Here is a 25108-nt window from a genome sequence, read left to right as displayed (position 1 = left end):
AAGGGGAAATCAGTTATATAGGAGTGAGGAAGGGTATCAAAGGTGTCAGATAGTAAGCCCAGGAGAAATCACACAGGTCAGTTTGACCTGGAGAAAAAAGAGGGAAACAAAGAGAAAAGATATACAGAACTGTGAGTAACCTTGCCATCTCATGGTAATTGTAATGGAGTTCTGATGAAAAACAAAACAAAACAAACAAACAAACAAAAAACAACAACAAATCAAGTATAAGTAATTAGCTTTACCTTGAAGGAAGACCTGAAGAAGAGTAGCTAAAGTTTTGAGCCATGGATTCCTAATGAAGATCGCAAAAGGAAGAATAAGACTCAAGTACAGAAGAATTAACTCAAGCCCGTGCATTGGAGGGAATTTCTGGGCACACCTGTCCAGCTGTTCTTCCCACTGATTCTAGTCAATCACTGTATGTTGTAAACCACGGAGCCGCACATGCAGGTGCCTCAGTTGGTCTGTGCGGAAGAACCCCTCAGAAATCAGGACTACGAGCTGGGAAGAGGCAGAAGCTCACTCTCAGGAGCCTCCCCGAGGGCTCAGCACCATTCGGTTCGGGCCGTTCCTTGGATTGTTCTGAGGGAGCATTTTGGGAGTCTAAAACATTTACATAACTTTCTAACTAAGCACATAATTTTCTAACTAATTTGCTGTACATCTGAAACTAATACAGGACAATTTGAATATAAACTATAATTGAAAAAAAATAAGAAAAAAAATGTATATAGGCAGCACTATGAAATCCAGGTGTATTCCAGCACCCTCTAGTTAAAGGTTATATTGTGACTTTTAACACGAGAGAAACCTGATAACTCTCATCCTGCTGATCCAACAATCTTTTAATTCCAATAGAAAGAAAAATTAATCTTTCTGAAGTATTTAATATAGAATAAAATGTCAATTTATTAGTAGAGAAAGAGTGAATGTAACTTATTATTTCTTCAAACTATTCTTCCAATATGGTAAAATAATGTCATGTGTCACATCTAATTTACCCCTCTAAAAATGATAATAGACTTGCAACCGAGGTAAGCAGAGTCCCAGGTACTACAAAGACTTGAGTGTTTAATCTTGGCCTTTGTGCTAATGTAATTTCTGGCCACTCACATCCTCTTATTTCTTTCTTTTGAAAATATGGTAATGGAAATAATAACACTTCCTAGGATTGTCTCTAGCAATAAATTACTGTTTTAAAAGATCTTTTCAAATGGATTCAGAAACTCTAAGTGGCAAGTGGGTGTTGCCTCTCCCCTCCTCCTTTCCATCCCGAGTGAACGAAAAGACGGGCGAGGAGCCATGAGATGATGCTCTGCCTTTCCCATCTCATGAATCTGCTTGCTGGGTGGCTCCTGACTCTCAGAGGGATTTCCCTTCTGAAAGAACCATTATTTGTGCAGACACACGTCATGGGAATATTTGAGTATAGTTCTAGCATCTGTAACACTTTTAGATTTCTGAAAGACAGAAACTACCATTTTATCAAATATTCTTGACTTTGTGGTATAAGGATGCTGACACGGAGACACTAACATAAACTAAGATGAGTTTTAGTTGACTGCTCATGGCTATGAGAGGGTATATTCAGAGTGTAGAAAGAAAGCTTAGTCAATATGAATGAAGAGTTAGAAAAGTGTGAATGATTTTAGGAAAATAATGGAAGACATTTAGAGAATTAGAATCAAAGATAAAGGGATGCAAAGGAAAAATATATCTAGGTTGAATGGAATCTCACCTACCAGAACAGTACATATTGAGTGGTATAGGATTCTAGACACTTGAGCCATTTTTACCCCATAGTCAGTGACAGTCTCTGCTTTAGTGGGTGCTCAAAATCTAAGATGACTGGAGATTTTGAATGAACTCCTAAGGAGCATACAGTCTGTTGATTCTAAGATCTGTACGGCTTCCAATCACAGTGGCCGGTACTCAGCTTCCTGTAATGTTGATGGAACCATTAAACGATGGATATTCCAGAGCTTTGAAAGCATCAGAACCATACACAGCCATGTCCATGACGTGTCTTCGTTTGTCACTGTGTATATTGGAGACCATGTAGTGTCTACTTCAAGGGATTCAATTATTAAAATGTGGGCAGCGTAAACTGGCTGCTGCATGTGGCCAAATCAAGATGGTGTCCCGACTTCCAGCTGTGCTGGTGCAGACTGCGGGTTGAGGGTGACAGTAACAGCACATGCCATGCTGTGCTCAGAGCACATGGAAATGGAACAAAATGCATTTCCTGGGGCTACAGAGGGCCCACATTTTTCTGTTTCTTGAACAAAAGGATCTGAGACTAGTAAAAGTAGAAAGTCTGGTTTTCTCTTGCTGTCTGCTGTGCGAGATAAGACCATGAAAACAAGGAATGTAAGCACCAGTTTATGGGTAAACTTGAACTTCCATAAGATGGAACCATATGTGTTTCCTGGAAGTGTAGAAAAAAATAGTGCAAATGTGGGCTGTAGTTTACTGATTCGTACTTGGCCCTCATCTTTTTCTTGTCCTCTGGATGTTCCTCCATGGCACCCAGGTTACCCCACTGAACTATGCTTAAATGAGCATTCACTCTTCATGTACATTTAAAAAGGGGTGGTAGTGGAAGGGGATGTGTGAGGATCTACATATTTTTGTCATTTTTAACCCTGTTTGAGGACTGGTCAAATATGATAATCTTAGACATTTCTTAGTCAGCAAAGTGAATTAGTTTATTGAAGTCAAAGATATTTAATTTCACAAAAACTAAGATTGGGTAGTTTGAGGTTGTCAGGAAGAAATTTTCACGATTTCCAGTCCATTCTGATGTGATTACAGAAGAAGATAATGAGCATTTTTCTGTTGTAAAAAAAATGGAATATGAGCATCTACTGTCAGCTATGTTTACAAAATGCCTCGGCCTGTGGAATCGGGAGAGGCGTTATATGAAGGAATTGGCTGCAGCCTGCTCTCTCATTCATCAGGGATCTTCCTTCTGCCTGATTTATACTACAGCTCTATAAAAAAACAGGCTGAGCTGATTGGATTTTGTGACACTCCTCTCGTCATTTTTCTTTTTTCGTTCTGTGGATGACATTCATTTCATTTATTTCCACAGAAAAACATCAAGCTATATTTATGCAGTCTTATTTGTAGTATAGTGAATAACTAAGGGCTCGAAGCAAACAAGAAATTAGATGGCATGAAATATGAGGTGATCTTTCCTAATTACAGCAGCACAGAAGACTTACATGCTGGTGACTGACAGGAAGCTACACGCATAAAGGGCTTAGGCACATAGATCATGAAGTTATAGATTTTTTTTCTGAAATATTCCTTTGTGACATTATACCTTTTTAATACAGGCTATTGTCAGATTTCTTGCTTTGTTAATCCTCAACTAAGGATATTTTTTTCCCATTGATTTTTAGAGAAAGTGGAAGGGGAGGAGGAAGAGAGAGAGAGAGAGAGAGAGAGAGAGAGAGAGAGAGAGAGAGAGAGAGAGAGAGAGAGAGAGAGAAACATCTATGTGTAAGAGACACATTGATTGGTTGCCTCCTGAAAGCACCCTGACTGGGGCTAGGGATTGAACCTGCAATCCCGGTATGTGCCTTTGACCAGGAATCAAACCCACCATCCTTTGGTGCACAGGCCAATGCTCTAACCACTGAGTGACGCTGGCCAGGGCTAATGTTCAGATTGTAACTTACATTTCGATGATGTAAACAGTGATACATGTCTCCCCTCCCCGCTTTATTTAGGTCCTAACTTCTTCACTATAATCCAGGTTAATCTATGTCTACACAGTATTATTAGCTACCAGGATAGCTTGTCTACAGAGTCTTTCTGTTAGTGGAAGAATCAATAAGCAGGTAATTATTGATTTCTCACTCAGTATGTGCCATGTGAATGATGCAATTACGGATACAAAAGAAAACTGAAGTCATGACGTCATGGCTTGCCCAAACAGAATTTAAGATTAATCTTGCTGAGGTACAAGACTAAAATGATGAAATTGTTGTTATTCTAATGTTTTTGACGTATGACAATGGTGACTTCATATGATTGAAAGTAGGGATTGTGGATGACAAAACGGTATACAATTAGATACCAACTTATGGGATGCAAATTGAAAGTTCTACACAGGCTTTGTGTAGATAAGCTATAAGGAGACACAAATTCATTAGGAAATGTTGCATGATGGGTAGTTTGGAAGAGGTGATGAACTGGAACAGTCTCCCAGGCAGGTGGAAGCTGTGAAGGTGGAGCGAATGGGAGTGACAGATCTCGGGTGGAATAAACCGCCTGTTACAAAGCTGCTGGCTGGGGGTTCGCTGGGCCCAGGCTAGGGGAGAACGGAACTGGGAATGCAGCCAGGCTGCAGTGGCACTAACTGTAGAGGACTGGTTGCAATGGAAGGAAAGGACGAGAAACACACGAAAGGGAACAAAGTTCCTGACTGTCCTAGCTGGATGGAGTGTCTACTTTCTGAATGTCATCTTTTCCATCACTTATGCACTTCTTCTCTTTCAGTGATGCCTATGTTCATGCATTAGACACTATGACAGGTGCTGTGAGTACCAGACAGGGTCTCTGACCTCTGGGTGAGGATTGTTAATTAAGAAAATTTTAAGCAGATGTGTTGTGCCTCCCTACATTGATTGTAAGTTTTAGATCAGGGGTCCTCAAACTTTTTAAACAGGGGGCCAGTTCACTGTCCCTCAGACCGTTGGAGGGCCGAACTATAGTTTAAAAAAAACTATGAACAAATTCCTATGCACACTGCACATATCTTATTTTGAATTAAAAAAACAAAATGGCAGAAACACCCGCATGTGGCCCGCGGGCCGGAGTTTGAGGACGCCTGTTTTAGAATAATGGGGACCATAGGGTTTTTTTTGTTTGTTTGTTTTTCTGTTTTGGTTTTTTGGTATTACATCTTTCAAAAACTGTAATGAGTGCCTATATGTGGCAGCCACTATCGATATAAGAAAGAAAAGCCATGGTACAATTCTCAAAGAGGTCCAAACAGTTATAGTAAAACATTGTAATTGTTACCAGCCAACTGCAGTGAGATTAAGTCTTAAATGTTCTTGGCAGTTAAAGACTTCAAAGAAGAATGATCTTTTCAGCGGAGGCTTACGGGACAGAAGTGTTTTGGAGGCACAAAGTGAAGGGTGCCTAGCTCAGGAGGGTGGAACAGCCTGTGCAAAAGCACAGAAGCAAGGACATCGCCACACAACCCAGAACGCACACATGCACGAATCCTGCTGAGTGGAGAGTGGATCGAAGGAAACACAGATTGTGCAAAGGGGATGGGTGAACCTCTGTGTAATTATGCAAAAGATCTTGGGTGATAGGTTATGATCAAGCATGTTGATTGGGCAAGAAATGTTTGAACTTATATGTTAGGTCCCCTGGAGCAAAATGGAGAGTCGAGGGGAAGAGGGACATGACTGGACAGAGGGACTGGAATGGAGGCTATTGCAGAGAAGCTGGGGGCAATGAGGAGAAGAAAGAAGATAGAGAAGATAAAAAAAAAAAAAGGAATGGGGAGGTAAAATGCACAGGCAATGGCATTTGGTAGAACATGGGGGATAACATGGAGAGAAGACAAGGACCTTGCCTATCTTGTTCATTACTGTCTCTCCACCACCTTGAAGAATGTCTCATCTAGGTTCCCAGGAAGTCGTTGTCAAATGAGAGAAACGGAGATGGATATCCAGGTGCCTCCTAGGTTTCTGGCTGGAGCAGAATCTTTATGCCAGTCCCAAAGGAGGGACACAGGAGAGGACACTAACGTACGTATTCATCTGTGAACTGCTGGACATGCTGGTGATTTCTAGAAGAATAAACCACAGGACATACAATATAAGGGTGTGGGGTAGGAAAGGAAGAAGGGATGATGAAGGAAATGCCACATATGCCTGCAGGAGCATAGGAAGAGGATTCGGTCAGGGTGGGTTAAAATCACACGTCAAGAGAGACATTTTCAAGCTGAAATGAGGGTAATTTGTCCCGAGAGTTCAATGAGAACCAAGTCTGGAAAAATTGGTGGGCAGCTTAGGGAGACTCAGGGAAGAGTATAATCAGTGCTGGGGTATGAAGGTCTCTTGCCTTCTTATGTAGCCATGTCAGAATTAGAGGTTGGCTTACATTTCAAGTTATTATAGAAACTCTGTGGCTTTGTGCATCTATAAACTAAGGAAGATAAAAGCAGCATATGGAATGGTAATTTTAATAGTAACAACCAGTATTCAGATCAGAGATTGAGGCTACTAAACAAGAATAACAACTAAAAAAAAAAAAAAGAGTAACACCTAGCTTTGGCCGGTTTGCTCACTGGTTAGAGCACCCGCACGTGCACCGAAGTGTGGTGGGTTCAATTCCTGGTCAAAGGCACATACCTGGGTTGCAGTTCATCCCCAGACCCTGTCGGGGTGAGTGTGGGAGGCAACCAATTAATGTGTCTCTATCACATTGACGTATCTCTCTCTCTCCCCCCTCTCTCTCCCTTCTTTCCACTCTCTCTAAAAATTCAATAGAAAGAATATCCTTGGGTGAGGATTAACAATGACAAAAAAAAATTAAAAAGAAAAGAAGAACACCTAAATGTGGAGTTAGTACCACCATGAAAAACAAACTGATTTGGATCAAAGATTTTTATGTAGAATAGATAATTTCAAATCGTGTGGTTAATATTAATCATTAAATATTTTAGAGAAATATGTATCTCTTGAATGAATAACTTTGTGATACACAAGTGGACAAATCATTCCTACATATTACATTATGGGCAATGACTACATATCTTAGTCCATCCCCACACATGGTGTAATTTAGATAGTCCCTAAAGGTTTTGAGAGGGTGCTCTCAAATATTAGTTGTGTAAAAAGTACCAAAGGTGCTTAATAACATTCTATTATTTAATTCAAGAGGGCCTGGGAATTAGCCTTTTAACAAACACCCTCATGTGACTCTGATACAGACATGAAGTGGTCCTACTTGGAGAAGCAGTGCCTTAAAAATCAGTTTAGTGCCACTTGCATTTTTTTTTAGCTGGTGTTCTTGCTCCCTCAGGTGGTATAATGTGGAATTGCATGTTTCAGATTTCTTTTCACTGATTAGAAACTAGAGCTCCACGATTGATCCTGTTCATCTAGCCTTTACGTAGCCATGCTGCCAACCTACAAATGCCTAGTGCAGAATTAGCATTCCTATCTATCCATACAAATAAGATGAGTAGAGAAACCCAGAAAACGTTATATGTGAAATTCCACAATTTAGAAAAACTGTGGCCAAAACATTAGCTATTTTTTATTTTATTTTTTTTGAGAATTTTGCAAGTGTTTAGTAGAAGCGTACTGAAGAGTTATTTGGTGCAGTGTTTTCATGGACCAAGTGTTGATGCTTTGCTTGGGTTCTCCCTCTGGGAATCGTTCAGGATTTAGAAGATACATTTTAAAATAAGAAGGGCCCAGGGTGCGTAATGCTCCTTTGAATTTTTTATTTGCTACATTTTTTTGGTAATGAAAAGGATATAATTGACAAACATGCTGAAGTGTGTGAGGATTAAAGAGTGAGGGGTAGGAATTCCTTCTTTCTCCCCTCTTCCCACAGTGACTTCTGGCAGCCATTCAACAGATTAGTTACTAAAACCACCGGGGGAAGCTTTGTGATTGATATAGTGATAACTGGGACACCATTCCTATAAAAGAGGAGAACTATCCAGCCAGCCACGGCCTGGCACAGAGGGTCCAAGCCCTAAGTGCGGGGCAGGCTATCAGTGCTCAGAGGAAGGGGGCATTGACCAAAGGAGGTGGGGCAGGGTAGCCTCCAGGGACATCCTAATGGAGAGGATGGCATCTGACCTGGAGCCCCTAATAAGGCTACTTCTTAAGTACGTACCTTTGTACAACCGTGTTGCCTATTTACATATCACACCATTATCTGTCCTATGAAATTTTTTATTTTTTTTTTACAATTATCTGTACTTATTGTGGTTCTCGTATTCATTCATTCAGTACTGATTGTGTGTCAGGCAGTGCGCTAAGTGTGGGCATACAGAGTCAAATGGGGACAACTTGGTCTGTGTCCACACGGAACTCCCACTCTCTGGTAGTGACAGACAAGAAACAACTACCTAAAACGGATAAAGGAATTATACATCGAGGTAAGGGCTTGCAGGAAATAAATAGGAAGGTGAGGTAGAGAATAACTTGGGTGGGGTGGGATCAGACCTACTTTCGTGAAGGTGGCTGTGAAGGCCTCCTGAAGAAAATACAACCTACTGTGTTTATTGCATTCAAGGCTATTTTAAGTGCTTTGCATGTGCTATGTTAATCCTCACAACTCTACCGGGGAGTGTACCATTATTATGCCCATGTGACAGGTGAGGAAACCGGGGCACAGAGACATTAAGTGACAACACCTAATTGGTAAGTGGTGGAAACTGGATTTAAGTCTACACTGCCAGGCCTCAGAGCCTGCTCTCGTGACCACTCCGATGGCCATTCCCTGTCCAGGCAGAGGGAGGAGCATGCGCTAAGTCCCCGAGGCAGGAAAAAGCCCCGGGAGACTAAGGCACTGGGAAAGATCTGTGGGGAGGGGCCCGGAGGTGGGGGGAGAGGCCTGGTGGAGTTAGAGTTGAGGTGAGGCCCTTTGAGAACATGGTAAGAAGGTTTGGATTTCATTCTGAGCACAATGGAAAGTCAGGCGGGTTTTGAGCCGGGCTCACCTATGATGAGAGGCCTTTTAACAAGGTAATTCTTGCTGCAACTTGGAGAATGGAGTGCAGGCAGGAAAGGACACATAGGAAGACCAGTTAGGAAGAGGTCACGAGGTTTTGGCCACAGAGGTGGGGAAGAGACCAGAACAGATTTTGGAGGCAGAATGAATAGCACCTCCCATGATCAAGTGCCACCTTCCAGTGGAGGAGGTGGGGTCCGGCCATTATACTACCCCAGGGGCAGGCTCCTTTCCTGGGTGTTACTATGGAAACCAATGTGCAGTAAGAGGAGAGCCGCTGAGGGAGCTGGGAAGAGCAGAATGCTATTGCCCCAGCACCACAGAACTGCCCGTGGCTGGCAGTGTCCTGTGTTCATTTCACAGATGAGGACGCTGAGCTCAGAGACGGTGAGTGATTAATTGCCTAACTAGTTAGTTGTTTACTTGGGAGTAAAACGTATGTGCTTTTCCTTGACCCTCACAGGTGCATAACTGCTTTCTACTTAAGACAGACAAATTTAACGTATGAGGTGATTTCCCACCAATTCTAGGGCACTGGTGTCCTTTGGTACAGGCCGAAAACTTCCTTCATTTAAAAAAAAATATTTTTATTGATTTCAGAGAGGAAGAGAGAGGGAGAGAGAGATAGAAGCATCAGTGATGAGAGAGAATCACTGATCAGCTGCCTGGCGCACGCCCCACCCTGGGGATCAAGCCCGCAACCTGGGCATGTGCCCTGACCGGGAATTGAACCGTGACCTCTTGGTCCAAAGGTCGGCCCTCGACCATGGAGGCACGCCAGTCCTGTAATTTGAAATAGCTTTCTTTGATGGCAACAATTCTCATTTCCCAACACACGGTCAAATGCTGTTCCTATGGAGACGTTCCCTTCTCTCCTTATATGTGACACAGTCAGAGGGAAGGACTAGTCAGTAAGCTCACTTCTCACGTGACTGGGTCACCTTCCCCACCCTCCTGTTTGCCTGCGGGAATTTTGCCCTTGATTATCACAGGTAGCCCTGGTGTGAGCAAGGTTACAGAGAAGGTCAGGGAACTGCTGAACACCTGGGGCTGCAAGGAACAAGCTGGAAGCAGAAAACAGGAGGAGGCGCATCTAAGCAAATGTCTCCTTTATCCACAGCCAATTAGAGTGTCCATGAAGAATCTCCAAAGTTTTCTTAAAGGAGCTAAGCGAGTCCTGGAGGGTTCAATTAATCTTACCATGGCCCTTCTGTCCGGTGAAGAAGATGACGTTATTTTGCAGTGCCGAGTGGTTGTTTGCTAGCTGAAACTTCAAGTGGAATTCGTAATCGAAGCTGATGTCTGGGATCCGTGGATAAGCCAGGAATGAAGTGTATCCGAAGGCATCCATGCCACTGAACCTGGGCTGAGTGATATTAATAGCTGTGGAAAAACCCAAACCCAAGTGTTAAAATAAACCTGTACGCGTACTTGTGAAAGGAGGGTTTGCTGATGCAGCTGGCCAGACGGTCTGTTTACTGTCACATTAATTACACTCGAGTGCCCTCAGCATTGAGCCACTACGTGACTCAACAGGGGATTTCAGAACCAGAACCAAGGAAGTGCAGTGTTTTGGGATCCTGTGTATATACTTTCGCTCCCAAACCCTTTCTCCATAATGGAGAATTTGCTTAAAAGAGCAAAGCCTTATATTTTGAAGATTAATTTTAGAAATAGAAAAGATCACTGGCAGACAAAGTGTTTACCCAGGTGCTTTGTAAACAAGATTTGGCATCCAAACACTGACTTTGACTAAGAGAGGAATTCTCAGCTTGGAACACACTGTGTTTCTAATCCTGCCCCTTTATAGAGTGGAAGCCCTAGGTCAGGGGTAGGAAAGCCAAAAAATCAAAAGGGAATGTGATCAGTTTCTGTGACCATATTGTGAATGATGAGAACTTTCTGTGAAGTGAAAAATCATTGTCTAAAAGAAATGTTCATCCCTACTGTGCTGAGATGCTTGTTAGATCATGAAAGCATGGGTTTCAATAGGCCTGGAACAATAAAAAGCCTTCATAGAAACAGGAAGTGGTAAGAAACAGAAGTTCAGCACTGGCTGGTGTGTTCAGTGGTTAGAGCATCTGCCCCCCCACACCCAAAGGTCACGGGTCGATTCCTGGTCAATGGCATGTACCTGGGTTGCAGGTTCAATCCCTAGCCCTGATCCAGGCATGTGCGAGAGGTAACCAATTAATGGGTCTCTCTCTCATCAATGTTTCCCTCTCTCTCTTTCCCTCCTACCCTTCCTACACTCTCTCTAAAAATCAATGGAAAAAATATGATAGGGTGAGGATTAACAAAACAAACAAATAAACAAAAAACACAAAGAAACCTCAGAAGTTCAGGGGCCAGTGTGGACAAAATAGAATTGAATTGAGGGGTGCTATCAACCAGCCAGCCGCTCTTTTCGTCCTAATTCTATCTAATCTTGTACCCAAATTTTCTCCTTCATTGCTGTTGCCTTCATCAATAGTCCCAGCTGGCTTTTATTTCCCCAGGCCTAGAGGACCGCAGGAAACAGGAAGGGAGATTGTGACTCCCACCCCCGTCTGTTACGAATGGTGTTCCCAGGTTAAAGGATGTTCCTACGGATCTATTTATATTGGTTCCAGAGTTTGCCAGAGGAAAGAAGAGATTGTTTTGATTACCTTTTATTGCTCACTTCTTCTCAAGAGATGTCTGGCTCTCCTGGGAAGCTATAAAACTAGAATTTTTACAAGCCTTAAGAAATAGCCTCGTTCTGGTATCCAACACTTAAAATGAAAGAGCTTGTTATGTCTGGTTATAACTGTTTATATAGCAAATGATTGTGCTATCCTGGGAAAGATGATGCGAGTTATCAGAGGCTTTTATTTTTGTTTGTTTCACATAACTATCCAAATCGGGTAATTGTGTGGAATAAGTTGAATACTTCATTTTAATATTTAATATCTAATTAAAATCTGATCATTTTATTCTTTGGGAAGTGTGGCCTAATTTTTTTTTTTCCTGAAAACTCACCAAAATCTAATGTGGGATTTGGAGACCTATCGCCTTTCCCATTTATTTTTTTATCTAGTGGCTTGTGTTCCAGAAATAATGAGACTCTTCCCATCAGGCCTTCCACTCTCAGTAGTTCAGGGAAGTGAAATGTGTTGCAAGCGAAATAAAGTAAAAACACTGACAGTGTTTTACCATTGGCAATCAAAACAGTGAAAATAGAGTTCAATGAAATGTAATAATAAAATAGAGGAATGACTTAAAACATTTCTTCCTGTTCGTAATTTACAACGGAGTCGAAAGGTATCGTACGTTTAGGTTATGCCAACAAATCTATCACTTGTATTTCACCGTCAGACCCTGTGCTAGATGCTGGTGACACAAAGGCAACAGAGCACAGATAACTCGATAACTAGTTCCTGGATCCCTACCCTCAAGGAACTAGTGTGTGGCCAATTTATTCAACAGAACCGGGCTGAAAATTGAGGCTTGGCTGCCGAGCAGCAATTCCCCCGACAGATGAAAGGGAAAATCATTTCAGATGCAAAGAACAGCACGTTCCAAGGCGGGGAGGCCAGAACAGCATGTCGTTTACCCAGGAAACTCATGGAGTTTGCAAACTGCAAAGTGTAAAAAAGGAAGAGAGCAAGCAAATGAAACGAGATCGCCAGACGGGAGTCTGATCACGAAGGGCTTTATATCTTCTCCTCCACCTCTGGGTTGGTGGGCAGTGACCAACGTGGCCTTTTAGATCGATCACGTGGGTGATGAAATGTGAAGCTCAGATCAGAAGAGAGAGCTGGAGGACGCAGCTCTGGTCAACATGAAAAAGAGGACTTTGATGATATCAAGAAATAGGACCATGAGTTAAGGTTATACTGAACTGTAAATGTAAGATAATTGATGGGTAACTTGTTAAAAAAAAGGTAATGGTGTGATGTTTATGTGAATAAACAGTGTTATCTGACTTAAGTTTATGACACAATTTTATACTCGTCAAAACCGGAGGATAACAATGCCCACAGGAGTGGATCTGTCACTCGCCTGGCATTCCTTAGTCTACAGCTATGCTGTTCGATAACATTTCAACCTGCCCCACGTGGCCATGGAGCACTTGAACGGTGGTGAGGCCTGACCTAGATGGATTTAGTACAGAGAAAAGAATGTGAACCATCTTATTAATAATATTTCATATGCATTAAATATTGACTTAAATAAAATATATTATTAAAATAAAGTTCATTTGCTTCTTTTTACCTTAAAAATGTGGCTACTGCCCAGCCGGTGTGGCTCAGTGGTTCAGCGTCAGCCCATGAACCAGGAGGTGGTCACAGTTCCATTCTGGGTCAGGGCATGTGCCTGGGTTTTGGGCTCGAATCCCAGTGGGAGGTGTACAGGAAGCAGCCGATCAATGATTCTCTCCATCATTGATGTTTCCATCTCTCCTTCTCTCTTCCTCTCCCTAAAATCAATAAAATATATTTGAAAAAACTGTGGCTACTAGAAAACAAAATTACAGTCAGCTCACATTCTATTTCTACTGAATAGCCCCTGTTCAGAAAACCATGTGTCATCTGGCAGGCAAGTTTTTTCTCTAAATCCTTAATTCTGACTTACTTCAAGGGGCTAAACTGCTTTCCTCACCTCCACATTCCTCTCTAATCAGCTACTCCCTATTTCTCTATTCATCCTTACAGTAACTCTTTTTTTTCTTTATTGATTAAGGTATTACATATGTGTCCTTATCCCTCCATTGCAGTAACTCTTATTCTAAAGAGTATCTGCTGTGACTTTCAATTTGTTGCCACCCTTCCACCCTTGATATCCATTTCAGTATCTACCTTTCCGTTGAGACTTCTTATGTCAAACTCACCCATGACCATCATCTTTCTAAATTCAATGTCAGTTCTGTTTTCATCTTCTTCAATGTCTCAGAAGCAATGGACAGGGTTGATTATCTCTTTTTCAAAAACAAATATGTTTCATTGATTTTTTTTTAGAGAGAGAGGAAGAGAGAGGGATAGAGATAGAAACATCAATGAGAGAGAAACATCATCGATCCGCTGCCTCCTACATGCCCCCCACAAGGGATCAAGCCCACAGCCTTGGCATGTGCCACGACTGGAATTGAACTGGTGGCCTCTTGGTTCCTGGCTCAATGCTCATTTGCTGAACTACACTGGCTGGGCTATCTCTTTCTCTTGAAACTCTTTCTTCACTTGGTTTCCGCAGTACTGCACTCTCCTAGTAGTCTTCCTATTTTATTTTTATTTTTTTAATTTCTTTATTGATTAAGGTGTCACATATTTGTCCTCATCCCCCCATTCCCATCCCACACCCCTCCCCATGGATGCCCCAACCCCCTGTTGAACTTAACCATTGGTTAGGCTCATATGCATGCACACAAGACCTTTGGTTGATCTTAGTCTTCCTATTTTAAACAGCTCTTCCACATTCTCCTTTTCTTCCACTTGTCTCCATCTACCATCACTCTCTGCTTCATCATACAAACTATCTATAGGAGGAAGATCCTGAGTAGAAGCCTTTAACCTTGACTTCCTTCCAGACCTCCAGAGCTCCAGATTCATACACCTAACTACCTATTAGATACTTGAATATATTTGTATGTCCAAGAGGAGTCTGCAACTGAGCATATACAAGACCGAATTCTTTATTCTCATATATTTATAGCCTTCTTCCAAACCCAATCCCTTCCCTTTTCTCTAGTCTCCCCTGTCTTTGTTCAGAACAAAAATCAGTCATCATCCTTAAATTGTTTTTCTGTCTCAACTAGTTGACTGGAAAATCCTATTAATCTCATCTTCAACATATATCCTAAATTCCACTAACTTCTCACCACCTCCATTAATGCCACCAAAGTTCAGTGTAGTATTCTCTCCAGCTTGGACTAATTATATTTGCTTCTTCACTGGTCTCCTTTGCCACCTTTGTACCTTACAGTCTCCTTTCCATATTCCAGGGATATAGGCTTTTAAATATGAATTGCATGTTCAAAGTTCTCCAGTGGCTTCCCTTCAATTTGGAAATAATTAAAAAAACACACACAAACCCTTAATATAGCCTAAAGACCCTAGTCTCCAAGGTTATTTTATACCCATTTCTTCTTGCTCATTCTGTTCCAAACATGTTAACTTCTTTGTGTTTCTCAAACAAATCAAACAGACTGCCAGTTTAGGGCTTCTGCTCCTTAAGTTTCAAATGCCTGACATTTATTCTCCCCCAAAGATGAGATATGACCTGCTCCCTTATTTCCTTCAAGAGTCTGCCCAAGTGTCCCCTCTTCACAGGGGTCTTCCCTGACCACCTTATTGAGGGATTCATCTCCTTTTACCCCCATCACTTAATCTGCTTTGCTTACTGCAGCCTAATTACATTATACGTTATCTATAGTTTCTCTCTCCCTAATTAGATTGCAGGTTCCATCAGGGCAGAGAGCTTGCATTCATGAACCAGAACAAACAACAGTGCTTAGCTCAAGTGGGTATGGAATATAGTATATCCCTCAAGTGGTTGAATGGATAAATATAAAGGGCTTTGAAAGATAGTGTTGAAAGATAGTGACAAATAGAGTTGTTATTTTTCAGCTGTTATTCTTTTTTCTGGTATCTTAACTATTTGGTACATATATGACTAAGGGAAAAATTGAAGCTACTGAATGAAGTTGGGAAATAGAATTTCTATACCATTTCCAATAACAATCATTGCTTGTCTGATTTTTTTTTTGCATTTTCTAGTCATTTGCTTCTAAATAATAATATATTTCTGGATTTTTGCAAAGATAGTAGAATCTTAAATCTTCTTGTGTGGGCAAAAATTCAGATAATATATAACATGCTGATACTGAAAATCAAGATGGAGACCCCCAAATTGACAAATCAGTTGTTCTTCATAATTAAGTTATATAAATACAACTAAAATTTCATCAGTTTTAGCTTATAAACATTGTTTCCTCTTCAATATTTGGTAATAATGGCTTTGCAACTTGTAAGCTAAAAGCACTAAGTATGTTTCTTAGGGAAATTAATAGTTTTTGACAAAAACTTTTGGCTTTTACATGACAAAACATCTGTATGATTCCTTACAATCTTGTTTAACATTTTACAATATGGACTTTTAAAAAGTTCCTAAGTTCATTGAGGAATTCTTGAAAATACACAGTGTTTTTAGGATACATAGTCTTATATAAATCTATTTTTTTAAAAATAAAGCCCATTGCTCTATTTTTATACCAACACAAAAGATGAGAACTGTGGTTGATTTTCACTTGGATTCCGTTTTCTATATAGTTGTTGTGTGTAACCTCCACAGAGTGGACACCAGGGAGTGCTGAGCCAGTGAAAGTGCATGTCCGTTCTTCCTCCTCTGTCATGTATTTTAATGAAGCAAGCAGATGGTGGATGGATTTTCCCCCTGGAAACTGCTGATTTGGAAGACTCTGGTATGCCAGTTTTGCAAGCATGGTGTTCAGCAGCACATAGTACCTCAAAATATACATTTTACTTCATCGGGAAAATGCCTTTGCTCTTAGGCAGATGGATAAATCCGCAAAAAACGCAAGACCACTGCTTGCCTCTCTAGCTTTCTTTGTGGATTTGAGTATAAACAACGTTCCTCTCTCTTAGTTCATAACTTCTTGGTAAGATAGCAATAGATTTAGCTCCATAGCCTGCACAAACGCAGTTGGGTTATAAAGACCATGTACACAATCATTGTTTCTATCTCTGCTGCTGAACAAGCTCCTCGTGGGGTATGTTTCCACACTATTCAGCGTGATCCTTCACAAATAAAACAGTGGTAACCTACACACATGATGTTCATTTAAAGAAACAGAAATGAGTCTCTTCTGAGATGTTACTAAGAGTAATAGGTGACTGTGGCTTGTACAGAAAACACACACTTACCTATCACTTCTGAACCAGGATGATACTCAACACAATCAAGTTCTCTATTCAAATGGGTATACAATATTTATTTCAGCCACAGGTAAAAACATGAAATAAATATCACCGGTTGATTGCCAATTCCTGCTGATACTAAATCATTCAAACCGTCTATGTAGATAGATAATTCCCACCGTTCTCACTTCTTCATCTGTCAGAGATGAAGCAGAATTTTACATTAAAATATGAAAATGTAGAGCATCATTATTCTCATTCGCCAAGGAAATGGGAAATGATCAGAATTCAAAGTAGCACCTTCTTTTTAGATGCATAATTCTTAGAAATTAGTGCCATCTTCTGGCTCCTCAAAGTACTGCTTTAAATCTAAACCAGATACTGGCAGGATTTTTACAGTACCATGAAGTGTACATATGAGTCACATTGTAACATCTGCATTACAGTTTATGGCATAAACGTTAGGAATGGTAGCCTGTACCATGTATTTATAATTCACATTACATAAACTGTGCAGTTTATACCAGATTAAATATGCTTTGTAGTTTATCGTGATAAAAATCCCCAGATATTTCACACATGGAATACTCTAGAACTGATGTGTTTGGAACACTTTTCTCAGTCCTAACTTATGAGCTTCTTGTTGATGGTGGATTTCTAGTTAAGAATTTAAGAAATATCAAGGTTGGAGCGGGTTATCATTCAAGTGCTGTGGAAATATCTTTTAGTCTTTTAATCTATTATTTTGTAAACCATGGATTTGTAAATGTATAAATACTCTATGTATTTATATACTCCAAAGTAATAAAAACAATAGCAATTGCAATACCTACTATGTTTCAGTTGCTAGGTACAGTACCTGAATTACTTTATTTCTTATAGAAACTTCAATGAGACATTCTTATTCTTATATTCCTGTTTTATAGATGAAGAAACTAAGGCTCAGAGAGATTGAGTTACAGAGCTAAAAACTGAAAGAGTCAGGATTTCAATCCAGTTTTATTTGATTCCAAAACCTGTGTTCTTTTTTCCCTTTCTTTCTTTCTTTTTAAAAAATATATTTTATTGATTTTACAGAGAGGAAGGGAGAGGGATAGAGAGTTACATTGATGAGAGAGAAACATCGATCAGCTGCCTCCTGCATGGCCCTTACTGGGGATTGAGCCTGCAACAAGGTACATGCTCTTGACCAGAATCAAACCTGGGACCCTTCAGTCCATGGGCCGATGCTCTATCCCCTGAGCCAAACCTTTTAGGGCAAGCTGTGTTCTTTATAATGATGGCTGGAATATCATTGACATTGGATGATTAAAATAATGTCAAATATGGGCAGATGTTTTATATTATTAAAGTTAGTACCCCTCATAAATTAGTTTCATAAATTTTATTCTATTCCCTTCACACACCCCGCCCCCCCCCCCCAAGTCCTGGGTCATAGATTTGTGAAAATTGGTAGGATTCACATTCTTTCTTTCATATTCTCTCTTTCATGCTTAGAAGAAATGTAAACTTATTAATTGCCTTACAGTGCCAAAAACTTAATTGGTACTCAATATATACCAGTGAATTTACCAACAAATAGGTTTTAGTAAGAACTCAATTATTTATTTTCCAATTAAGTGGAGAATATGAGTGAAAAATAGTATTTCTAAAATAATATGGTTAAAAAGATCAGTATGTCTTTAAGAATTTCTAAGTGTTTGAATATTTGGGAACACACACACACACGTGTACATATATACTCTGGATAAGTAACTGTAATTTTCATTTTTTGTTTTGGTATGGTGTAGAAACAGTTTAGAAATAGCAAAAATATGAAAAAGGACCCAAAATAATAAAGATGATTTATCAAAAAACCACATGTACTTTGTGAGAGGGAGAAAAGAAAGAATTTGGGAGCTTTAAAATCATACTAGAGTATTATTTTTGAATGGAACAGATCTTGTTATACATAATAGTCCCAAGACTTCATGTACTAATGGTGAGCAGATGCCAGCTTCAAATGATGATGTAAACAAAACCATGAAAAATGACTAGAAGATTAAGAGTTAGAGATACAGTATGAAAACAACAATCAGGAAAGATAATGAAATGAAATATTTTATTTGCTATAGCATGAAATACCTGGAATAAAACTTCATTTATTATATTAGTTTTCTCAGTTTTAGGCAACAGAAATCAACTCTGGCTATCTCACGTGGGAAAGGAATTTGTGGGCAGGTAGATAGACTACCTCATAGATTCAATGGGAAGACGGGAGAACCAGTGGGGGACATAGGCAGAAATAAAAGAATCTAGGCAGTTTGAACATAGCCAAGTTCACATTGTGTGAACAGTGTTGTTAGGATGTAGGCGCTGGTTCTCTAAAACTGGGGACAGCCATGTGGCCATCTCAGTTACACATAATTTCTAAATATCACTCTGCCTTTGGATAATTTCCTTAGCATTTACGTCTTGGGGAAAGCATCTCACTTGCCTATTCCAGGTCATGAATGTGCACATAAATAGAAAGGTGCTGTGTAGCCAAAAACAAGAACAAAAACAAAACATAATACCCAATGAATGTCTCTCACAGACATTTGGTTGCCCAGTGTCAATATGCATCAATTTTCTCGTACTTGTATGTTTAAATCAAAACTTCCTTCTATGACAAAGGAGCCAAGGATATACAATGGGGAAAGGACAGTTTCTTCAATAAATGGTGGGAAAACTGGACAGCCATATGCAAAAGAATAAAACTGGACCACTATTGTACGCCACACATAAAAAATCAACTCAAAATGGATTAAATGTAAGACTGAACATAAGACTAAAACCATAAGACTCCTAGAAGAAAATTGGGTCGTGAGCTCCTTGACATTGGTGTTGGGGATGATTTTTTGGAATTGATTCCAAAAGCAAAGGCAACCAAAGCAAAAATAAACAAGTGGGACTCTATCAGACTAAAAGCTCTGCACAGCAAAGGATGTCATCAACAAAATGAATAAGCAAACGACCAAATGGGAAAAAAATATTTGCAAATCATATATCTGATAAGGGGTTATTATCCAAAATACAGAAAGAACTCATGCATTTCAATAGAAAAAAAAGGGAGAAGCAAATAATCTATTTAAAAATGGTCAAGGGATCTGAATAGACATTTCTCTAAAGAGAAGATATAGGTGGTTAAAAGGTACATGGAAAGATGCTCAGCATCACTAATCATCAGGGAAATTCAAACCAAAACCACAATGAGATATCACCTGACACCTGTTAGAATTACCACAAAGACAAGAAATAAAAGGTGTTGGTAAGGTTGTTGAGAAAAAGGAACCCTTGTACACTATTGGTGGGAATGTAAATTGGTGCAGCCACTATGGAAAACATTATGGAGGTTCTTCAAGAAATTAAAAATAGAACTACCATATGATCCAGAAATTCCACTGCTGGGTATTTTTCCAAAAATATTAACTCGAAATATGCACTCTCATGTTCATTGTATCATTATTTACAAAAGCCAAGATATGGAAACAACTTAAGTATCCATGGATGAATGGATAAAGGAAGTGTGATACATACACATACAAATACACACACACACACACACACACACACACGAATACATTCAGCAATTACAAAGGAGATATTGCCATTTACAACAACGTGGATGGGCTTCGAATGCATTATGCTAAGTGAAATAAGTCTGACAGGGAAAGACAAATACCATGTGATCTCACTTATATGTGGAATATAAAACAAAAGTAAACAGAAACAGACTTCATAGATACAGAGAACAGATTTGTGGTTGCCAGAGGAGGTGGGGTGAGGGCTCGGTAAAATGTGTGAAGAAGGTGAGAAGATAAAAATTAGTCATGGGGATGTAATGTAGAGCATGGTGACTATAGTTAGTAATATTATATTGCATATTTGAAAGTTGCTAAAAGGTAGATCTTAAAAGTTCTCATCACAAGGAAAAATGCTATAATTATGTATGGTGTTAACTAAATTACTGTGGTAATCATTTCATAATACGTAAATATGTGGAATCACTATATTGTATACCTGAAACTAATATAATGTTCCATGTCAATTATACCTCAATAACAAAAACAAAACAAAATATAAACTTCCTTCTAATATAACAATACTCTCTATATAATATAAAACAGTTACACTTTTGTCCAAAATGGAGTTTTCTTGAAGTCTTTTTTTAATTGCACTTTGTTCCAAGTCCAAGAGCTCTGCATAGTGGCCATTCATCCTCTGTTGTGATTCTGTCCTGTTAGGAACTAAGCCTTAACATTTACTAAACGCAAGTGCTTTACATAGCGACCGGGCTGCAGGTGACAACTGCAAGGAGAGGGAAGTATGTGTAATTTTCCTTGTGGTTTGCTGCCCATCATAGTCCACAAGAGGTGGTTCAGAGGCAGGAACGTGATATAGGGAACTAATTATAAAGGGGGAACAGGAAAGACGAACCGGGGGACAGTGAGGCCACCCAGAGACTAGCAACAGCTGAAGGCACCCACCAACTGCTGAGGCTGAAAGGGAAGACATGGTGTTGTAAAAGCCCAAGAGCCAGATCACCCGGAGGGAGCTGGGCCCACGAGGAGGGCCACTCATCAGATCAGGGGACCACGGCAGGGGGGTGGGGGTCTGGGACCTGGAGCCAATGGTAGACACAGTTACTGATAGACAGGCCACGAGAAATACTCTGGCTTCTCTTTTCCTCCTTCCCTCCAGGCCCCTGACAGGGCCTCCCCCTGGCAGGGGAAAATGTAGTTTGCATATTTGAGCCGGGGATCTCAGAGCAGAAGGGCAAAAGATTAGCACACATTACAATGAAGGCAACCCTGGGGCTACAGCCCTTACTTCCAGATCTGGCCCAAAAGCCACTTCTGATGTAACGTTCCTCCTTGAACGCTCTCCTCTTCCATGTAGGGGAAGCAAACTTAAATTGTTCCTTCCAGGGTCTTATTTTCAGCTGGCCCTGCTGCTGCTGAGATTCTGTTGTGGTGATGTGAGCCTTCCTTGGCGGGCCTGAGGTCTAGGCCTTCATGAGGTTTTAACATTAGATGTGTGAGGCAGTACCCCAGAGCAGACTTTTGTGTGGGTGCGTGTGCCTGTGTAAGTGCGGGTACACCTGCCTCCTGAGCCCATTTAGCCATCTAGTGGAGTCCGTGGAGACCTCTGCAGAGCAATGTTTCTAATTAATTAAGTTAAAATTCATAGGAGTATAAAATAAACCAACCTTTTGGAAATATAGCTAATAAAATATAACAAGTTTGTAATAAAGTGAAATTATGCTTCTTTTGTAATGCATTTAAATAAAGAGATCTAGCAGTAGGTATAACAAGTAGAGCAATTTCAAATTGTGAAGAACACAAAAATATTGCAAGGTGGTGTGTAATAATTGTAATGTGCACAAGTGGATCTGATTTCTCTCGGTGACAGAGTCACGGGTACTGCCAATACTACTGTGGTTTGCTGCTGGCATTCATAATTAAGAATTTGTTAAATTTCTGTTGGAGGTGGAGAAAAGGTGTAATTATTTTTTTCTCAGCCACAGTCACACTTCCTTTGAGCTGGAGAATTACCTGAGTTCTGCCAGAACACTTCCTCACCTTCCGGCTAATTCTCCCACCTTCAGTGTTTGCTCTAACCACCCCTTCTCACCGAGGCCTGCCTGGCCCATCACATTTACTAGTAATTGCACCTTTTCTCTGTGTGATACAATTTAAAAAAATGCTGTCTTGACCCAGTTTTGAAGTCCTGATTACAGGATGGTCAGTTCCTTTCTTAAGCAGCCAAGTCAATACCCCCAGACACGCCCCCTGTAGGGCTCCGGATGCCTACACACGCCCTCATTGCATGGGTCCAGGTACCAGACAACAGGGGCAGCTGCTATGCCCCGGAGCACATGAAACCATTCAAATTAGCCAACCCACAGGGAGCCCTGGAGACCTAACTCCCACACCCCTCTTGTCACAGATGAGCAGCCAGCGCTTTACAGCTCGGCTTGCTGGTTCCCTGTCCCTGGTGCAACCTTAAGTGTGTCCCTGGTAGCAAACTTCTTTCACTTGGAGTTGTAAGTAACCAAAAGTTCTTCCTTTCATCTATCTGAGTGTGTTGTCCCACCATAAAAGAAATAAAACTTTAAATCTTATAAACCACCCTGATTCCCCCAGCCCACAGCTATGCTCTCTCTCTTTCTTCTCTGCATGTTTGTTTTGTTTTCCCATAGCGCTCATTACCTTCTAACAATTCACTAGACCAGTGGTCGGCAAACTCATTAGTCAATAGAGCCAAATATCAACAGTACAACGATTGAAATTTCTTTTGAGAGCCGAAAACCGACTTCTGCGCATGGGCCACGAAGTTTCAATCGCATTGTATGTGCACGCCCGCACGTGGTATTTTGTGGAAGAGCCACACTCAAGGGGCCAAAGAGCCGCATGTGGCTCGCGAGCCGCAGTTTGCCGACCACTGCACTAGACTGTCTCACCCCACACTGGACTGAAAGGCTCGTGCAGGCAGGATGTTGTCACTTTTGTTTTCTGCTGTGTCCCAAGCACTTGGAACAGTGGCCAGCACCTAGCGGCTCTCTGTTCGTACCGGTATTTATTGAACAACTGCATGAACCTCCTTCCTGTGTCTATTGTCATGCAGGGCAACGTAAGTACAATAGATAAGAGGCAAGTTCTAAATAAAGAAAACCTTAAAATCATTGAGTGACTTAAGTATCTAGTAAGGAGAAATACCTGTGATGTTCTTGAATAGGAAGTTTTAATATACTATATTTGTCAATTCCCACTAAATTATTTTATCAATCCAATCCGATTTTAATTAAAATATATGCAGGTGTGGATAGAGAGTTCAGAATAAGATACAATATACCTGGAAGCTTTTTATGATGAATGTCTTTTTTAATTAGTGAGAAAAAGGAGGATTAGTCAGTAAATATTACAGCTAAATGAATCATTAGAATAAAAGAGGATTCATTAACTTAACCCATATCCCCAAACAAACTTCATCTGGATAAAAAATTAAATTAAATTGTTTTCAAATCTTGGCTATTGTAAATTGTGCTGCTATGAACATAGGGGTGCATATGTCCTTCCTGATTGGTGTTTCTGATTTCTTGGGATATTCCTAGAAGTGGGATTACTGGGTCAAATGGGAGTTCCATTTTCAGTTTTTTGAGGAAATTCCATACTGTTTTCCACAGTGGCTGCACCAGCCGCATTCTCACCAGCAGTGCACGAGGGTTCCCCTTTCTCCACATCCTCACCAGCACTTGTTGTTTGTTGATTTGTAGATAGCCATTCTGACAGGTGTGAGATGGTATCTCATTGTCATTTTGATTTGCATCTCTCAGATGATTAGAGACTTTGAGCATGCTTTCATATGTCTCTTGGCCTACTGTATGTCCTCTTTTGAAAAGTGTCTATTTAAGTCCTTTACCCATTTTTTGATTGGATTATTTTCCTTTTGTTAAGATGTATGAGTTCCCTATAAATTTTGGAGATTAGGCCCTTATTGGATATAACATTGGTAAATATGTTCTCCCATGCTGTGGGCTTTCTTGCTGTTTAAGAAACTATAACAGCTTTAGAAATGAAAAGCATGGACTAATGTATTTATAATCTTTCTAAATTAGATATAATAAATGGAAGCAAAAAGAAAAAGTGATAAATTTGATTAATTAAAATTTAGAAAGCTTCTTTATGTCAAAACGGTGGAAAAACTAAGTCAAAAGACAAATGAATTATATTTTATGGGTATACCATATTTTGGTTACCCATTCTTCTGTTGATGTACATTTGGGTTGTTTCCATTTGTTTTTGGCTATTATAAATAATGCTGCCCTGAATATTCCTATACAGATTTTTGTAGGAACAAATGTTTTCATTTCTCTTGGTTATATACTAGGAGTAGACTTACTGGGTCATTTGTAACTCTGTTTAATATTTTGAGGAATTGCCAAACTGTTTTTCAAATTGGCTATACCATTTTAGAATCCTACTAACTATGGATGAAGTACTGATAGATGCTACAACATGGATGAACTTCTAAAGAATTATACTAAGTGAGAAAAAGCCACAAAGTGCAAAATAGGCAAATCCATAGAAACACAGAGTAGATTAGTGGTTACCAGGCTGGGGCAAGGGAGTATTGGGGAGTGAAATCTGAGGATACAGGTTTCTTCTCAGGATGAAGAAAATGTTCTGAAATTATATGGTGGTGATGATTGCACTGAATTGTACATTTTATGGTAGGAAATTGTATTGCAATAAAGGTGTTATTTAAAAAAGACAAATGGAAAAGAAGGAAAATTCTTTTTATCACAACACACATGACCATCAAATGCATTTTTTTCTAATTACTAAAAAGTCATTCAGAAACAGAAGGCAAGAATAAGCAATGTAAGCAGTGTTATGCTAGCAAATGTTTATCTAACAACTCTCCGGAGGCGGGTGGGGTTTGGTGAGGGAAGCTCTTAGTTG

General features: G+C 40.1%; 1 protein-coding gene across 1 annotated transcript in view; it reads right to left on the bottom strand.

Annotated features, from left to right (window-relative positions):
- Positions 1-25108, bottom strand: part of EYS (eyes shut homolog) — a gene marked incomplete at its 5' end in the record, with an annotated part of 1363978 nt that overhangs the window by 67430 nt on the left and 1271440 nt on the right. Inside the window, 1 exon segment of the mRNA XM_079781621.1 lies at positions 9928-10110. Coding sequence (XP_079637747.1) covers positions 9928-10110 — 183 coding nt within the window.

Source organism: Cnephaeus nilssonii, assembly GCF_951640355.1.
Source record: "Cnephaeus nilssonii genome assembly, chromosome: 9".
Taxonomy (NCBI): domain Eukaryota; kingdom Metazoa; phylum Chordata; class Mammalia; order Chiroptera; family Vespertilionidae; genus Cnephaeus; species Cnephaeus nilssonii.
The sequence above is the reverse complement of the archived record's forward strand: the minus strand, read 5'-3'. Positions and strand labels throughout refer to the sequence as shown.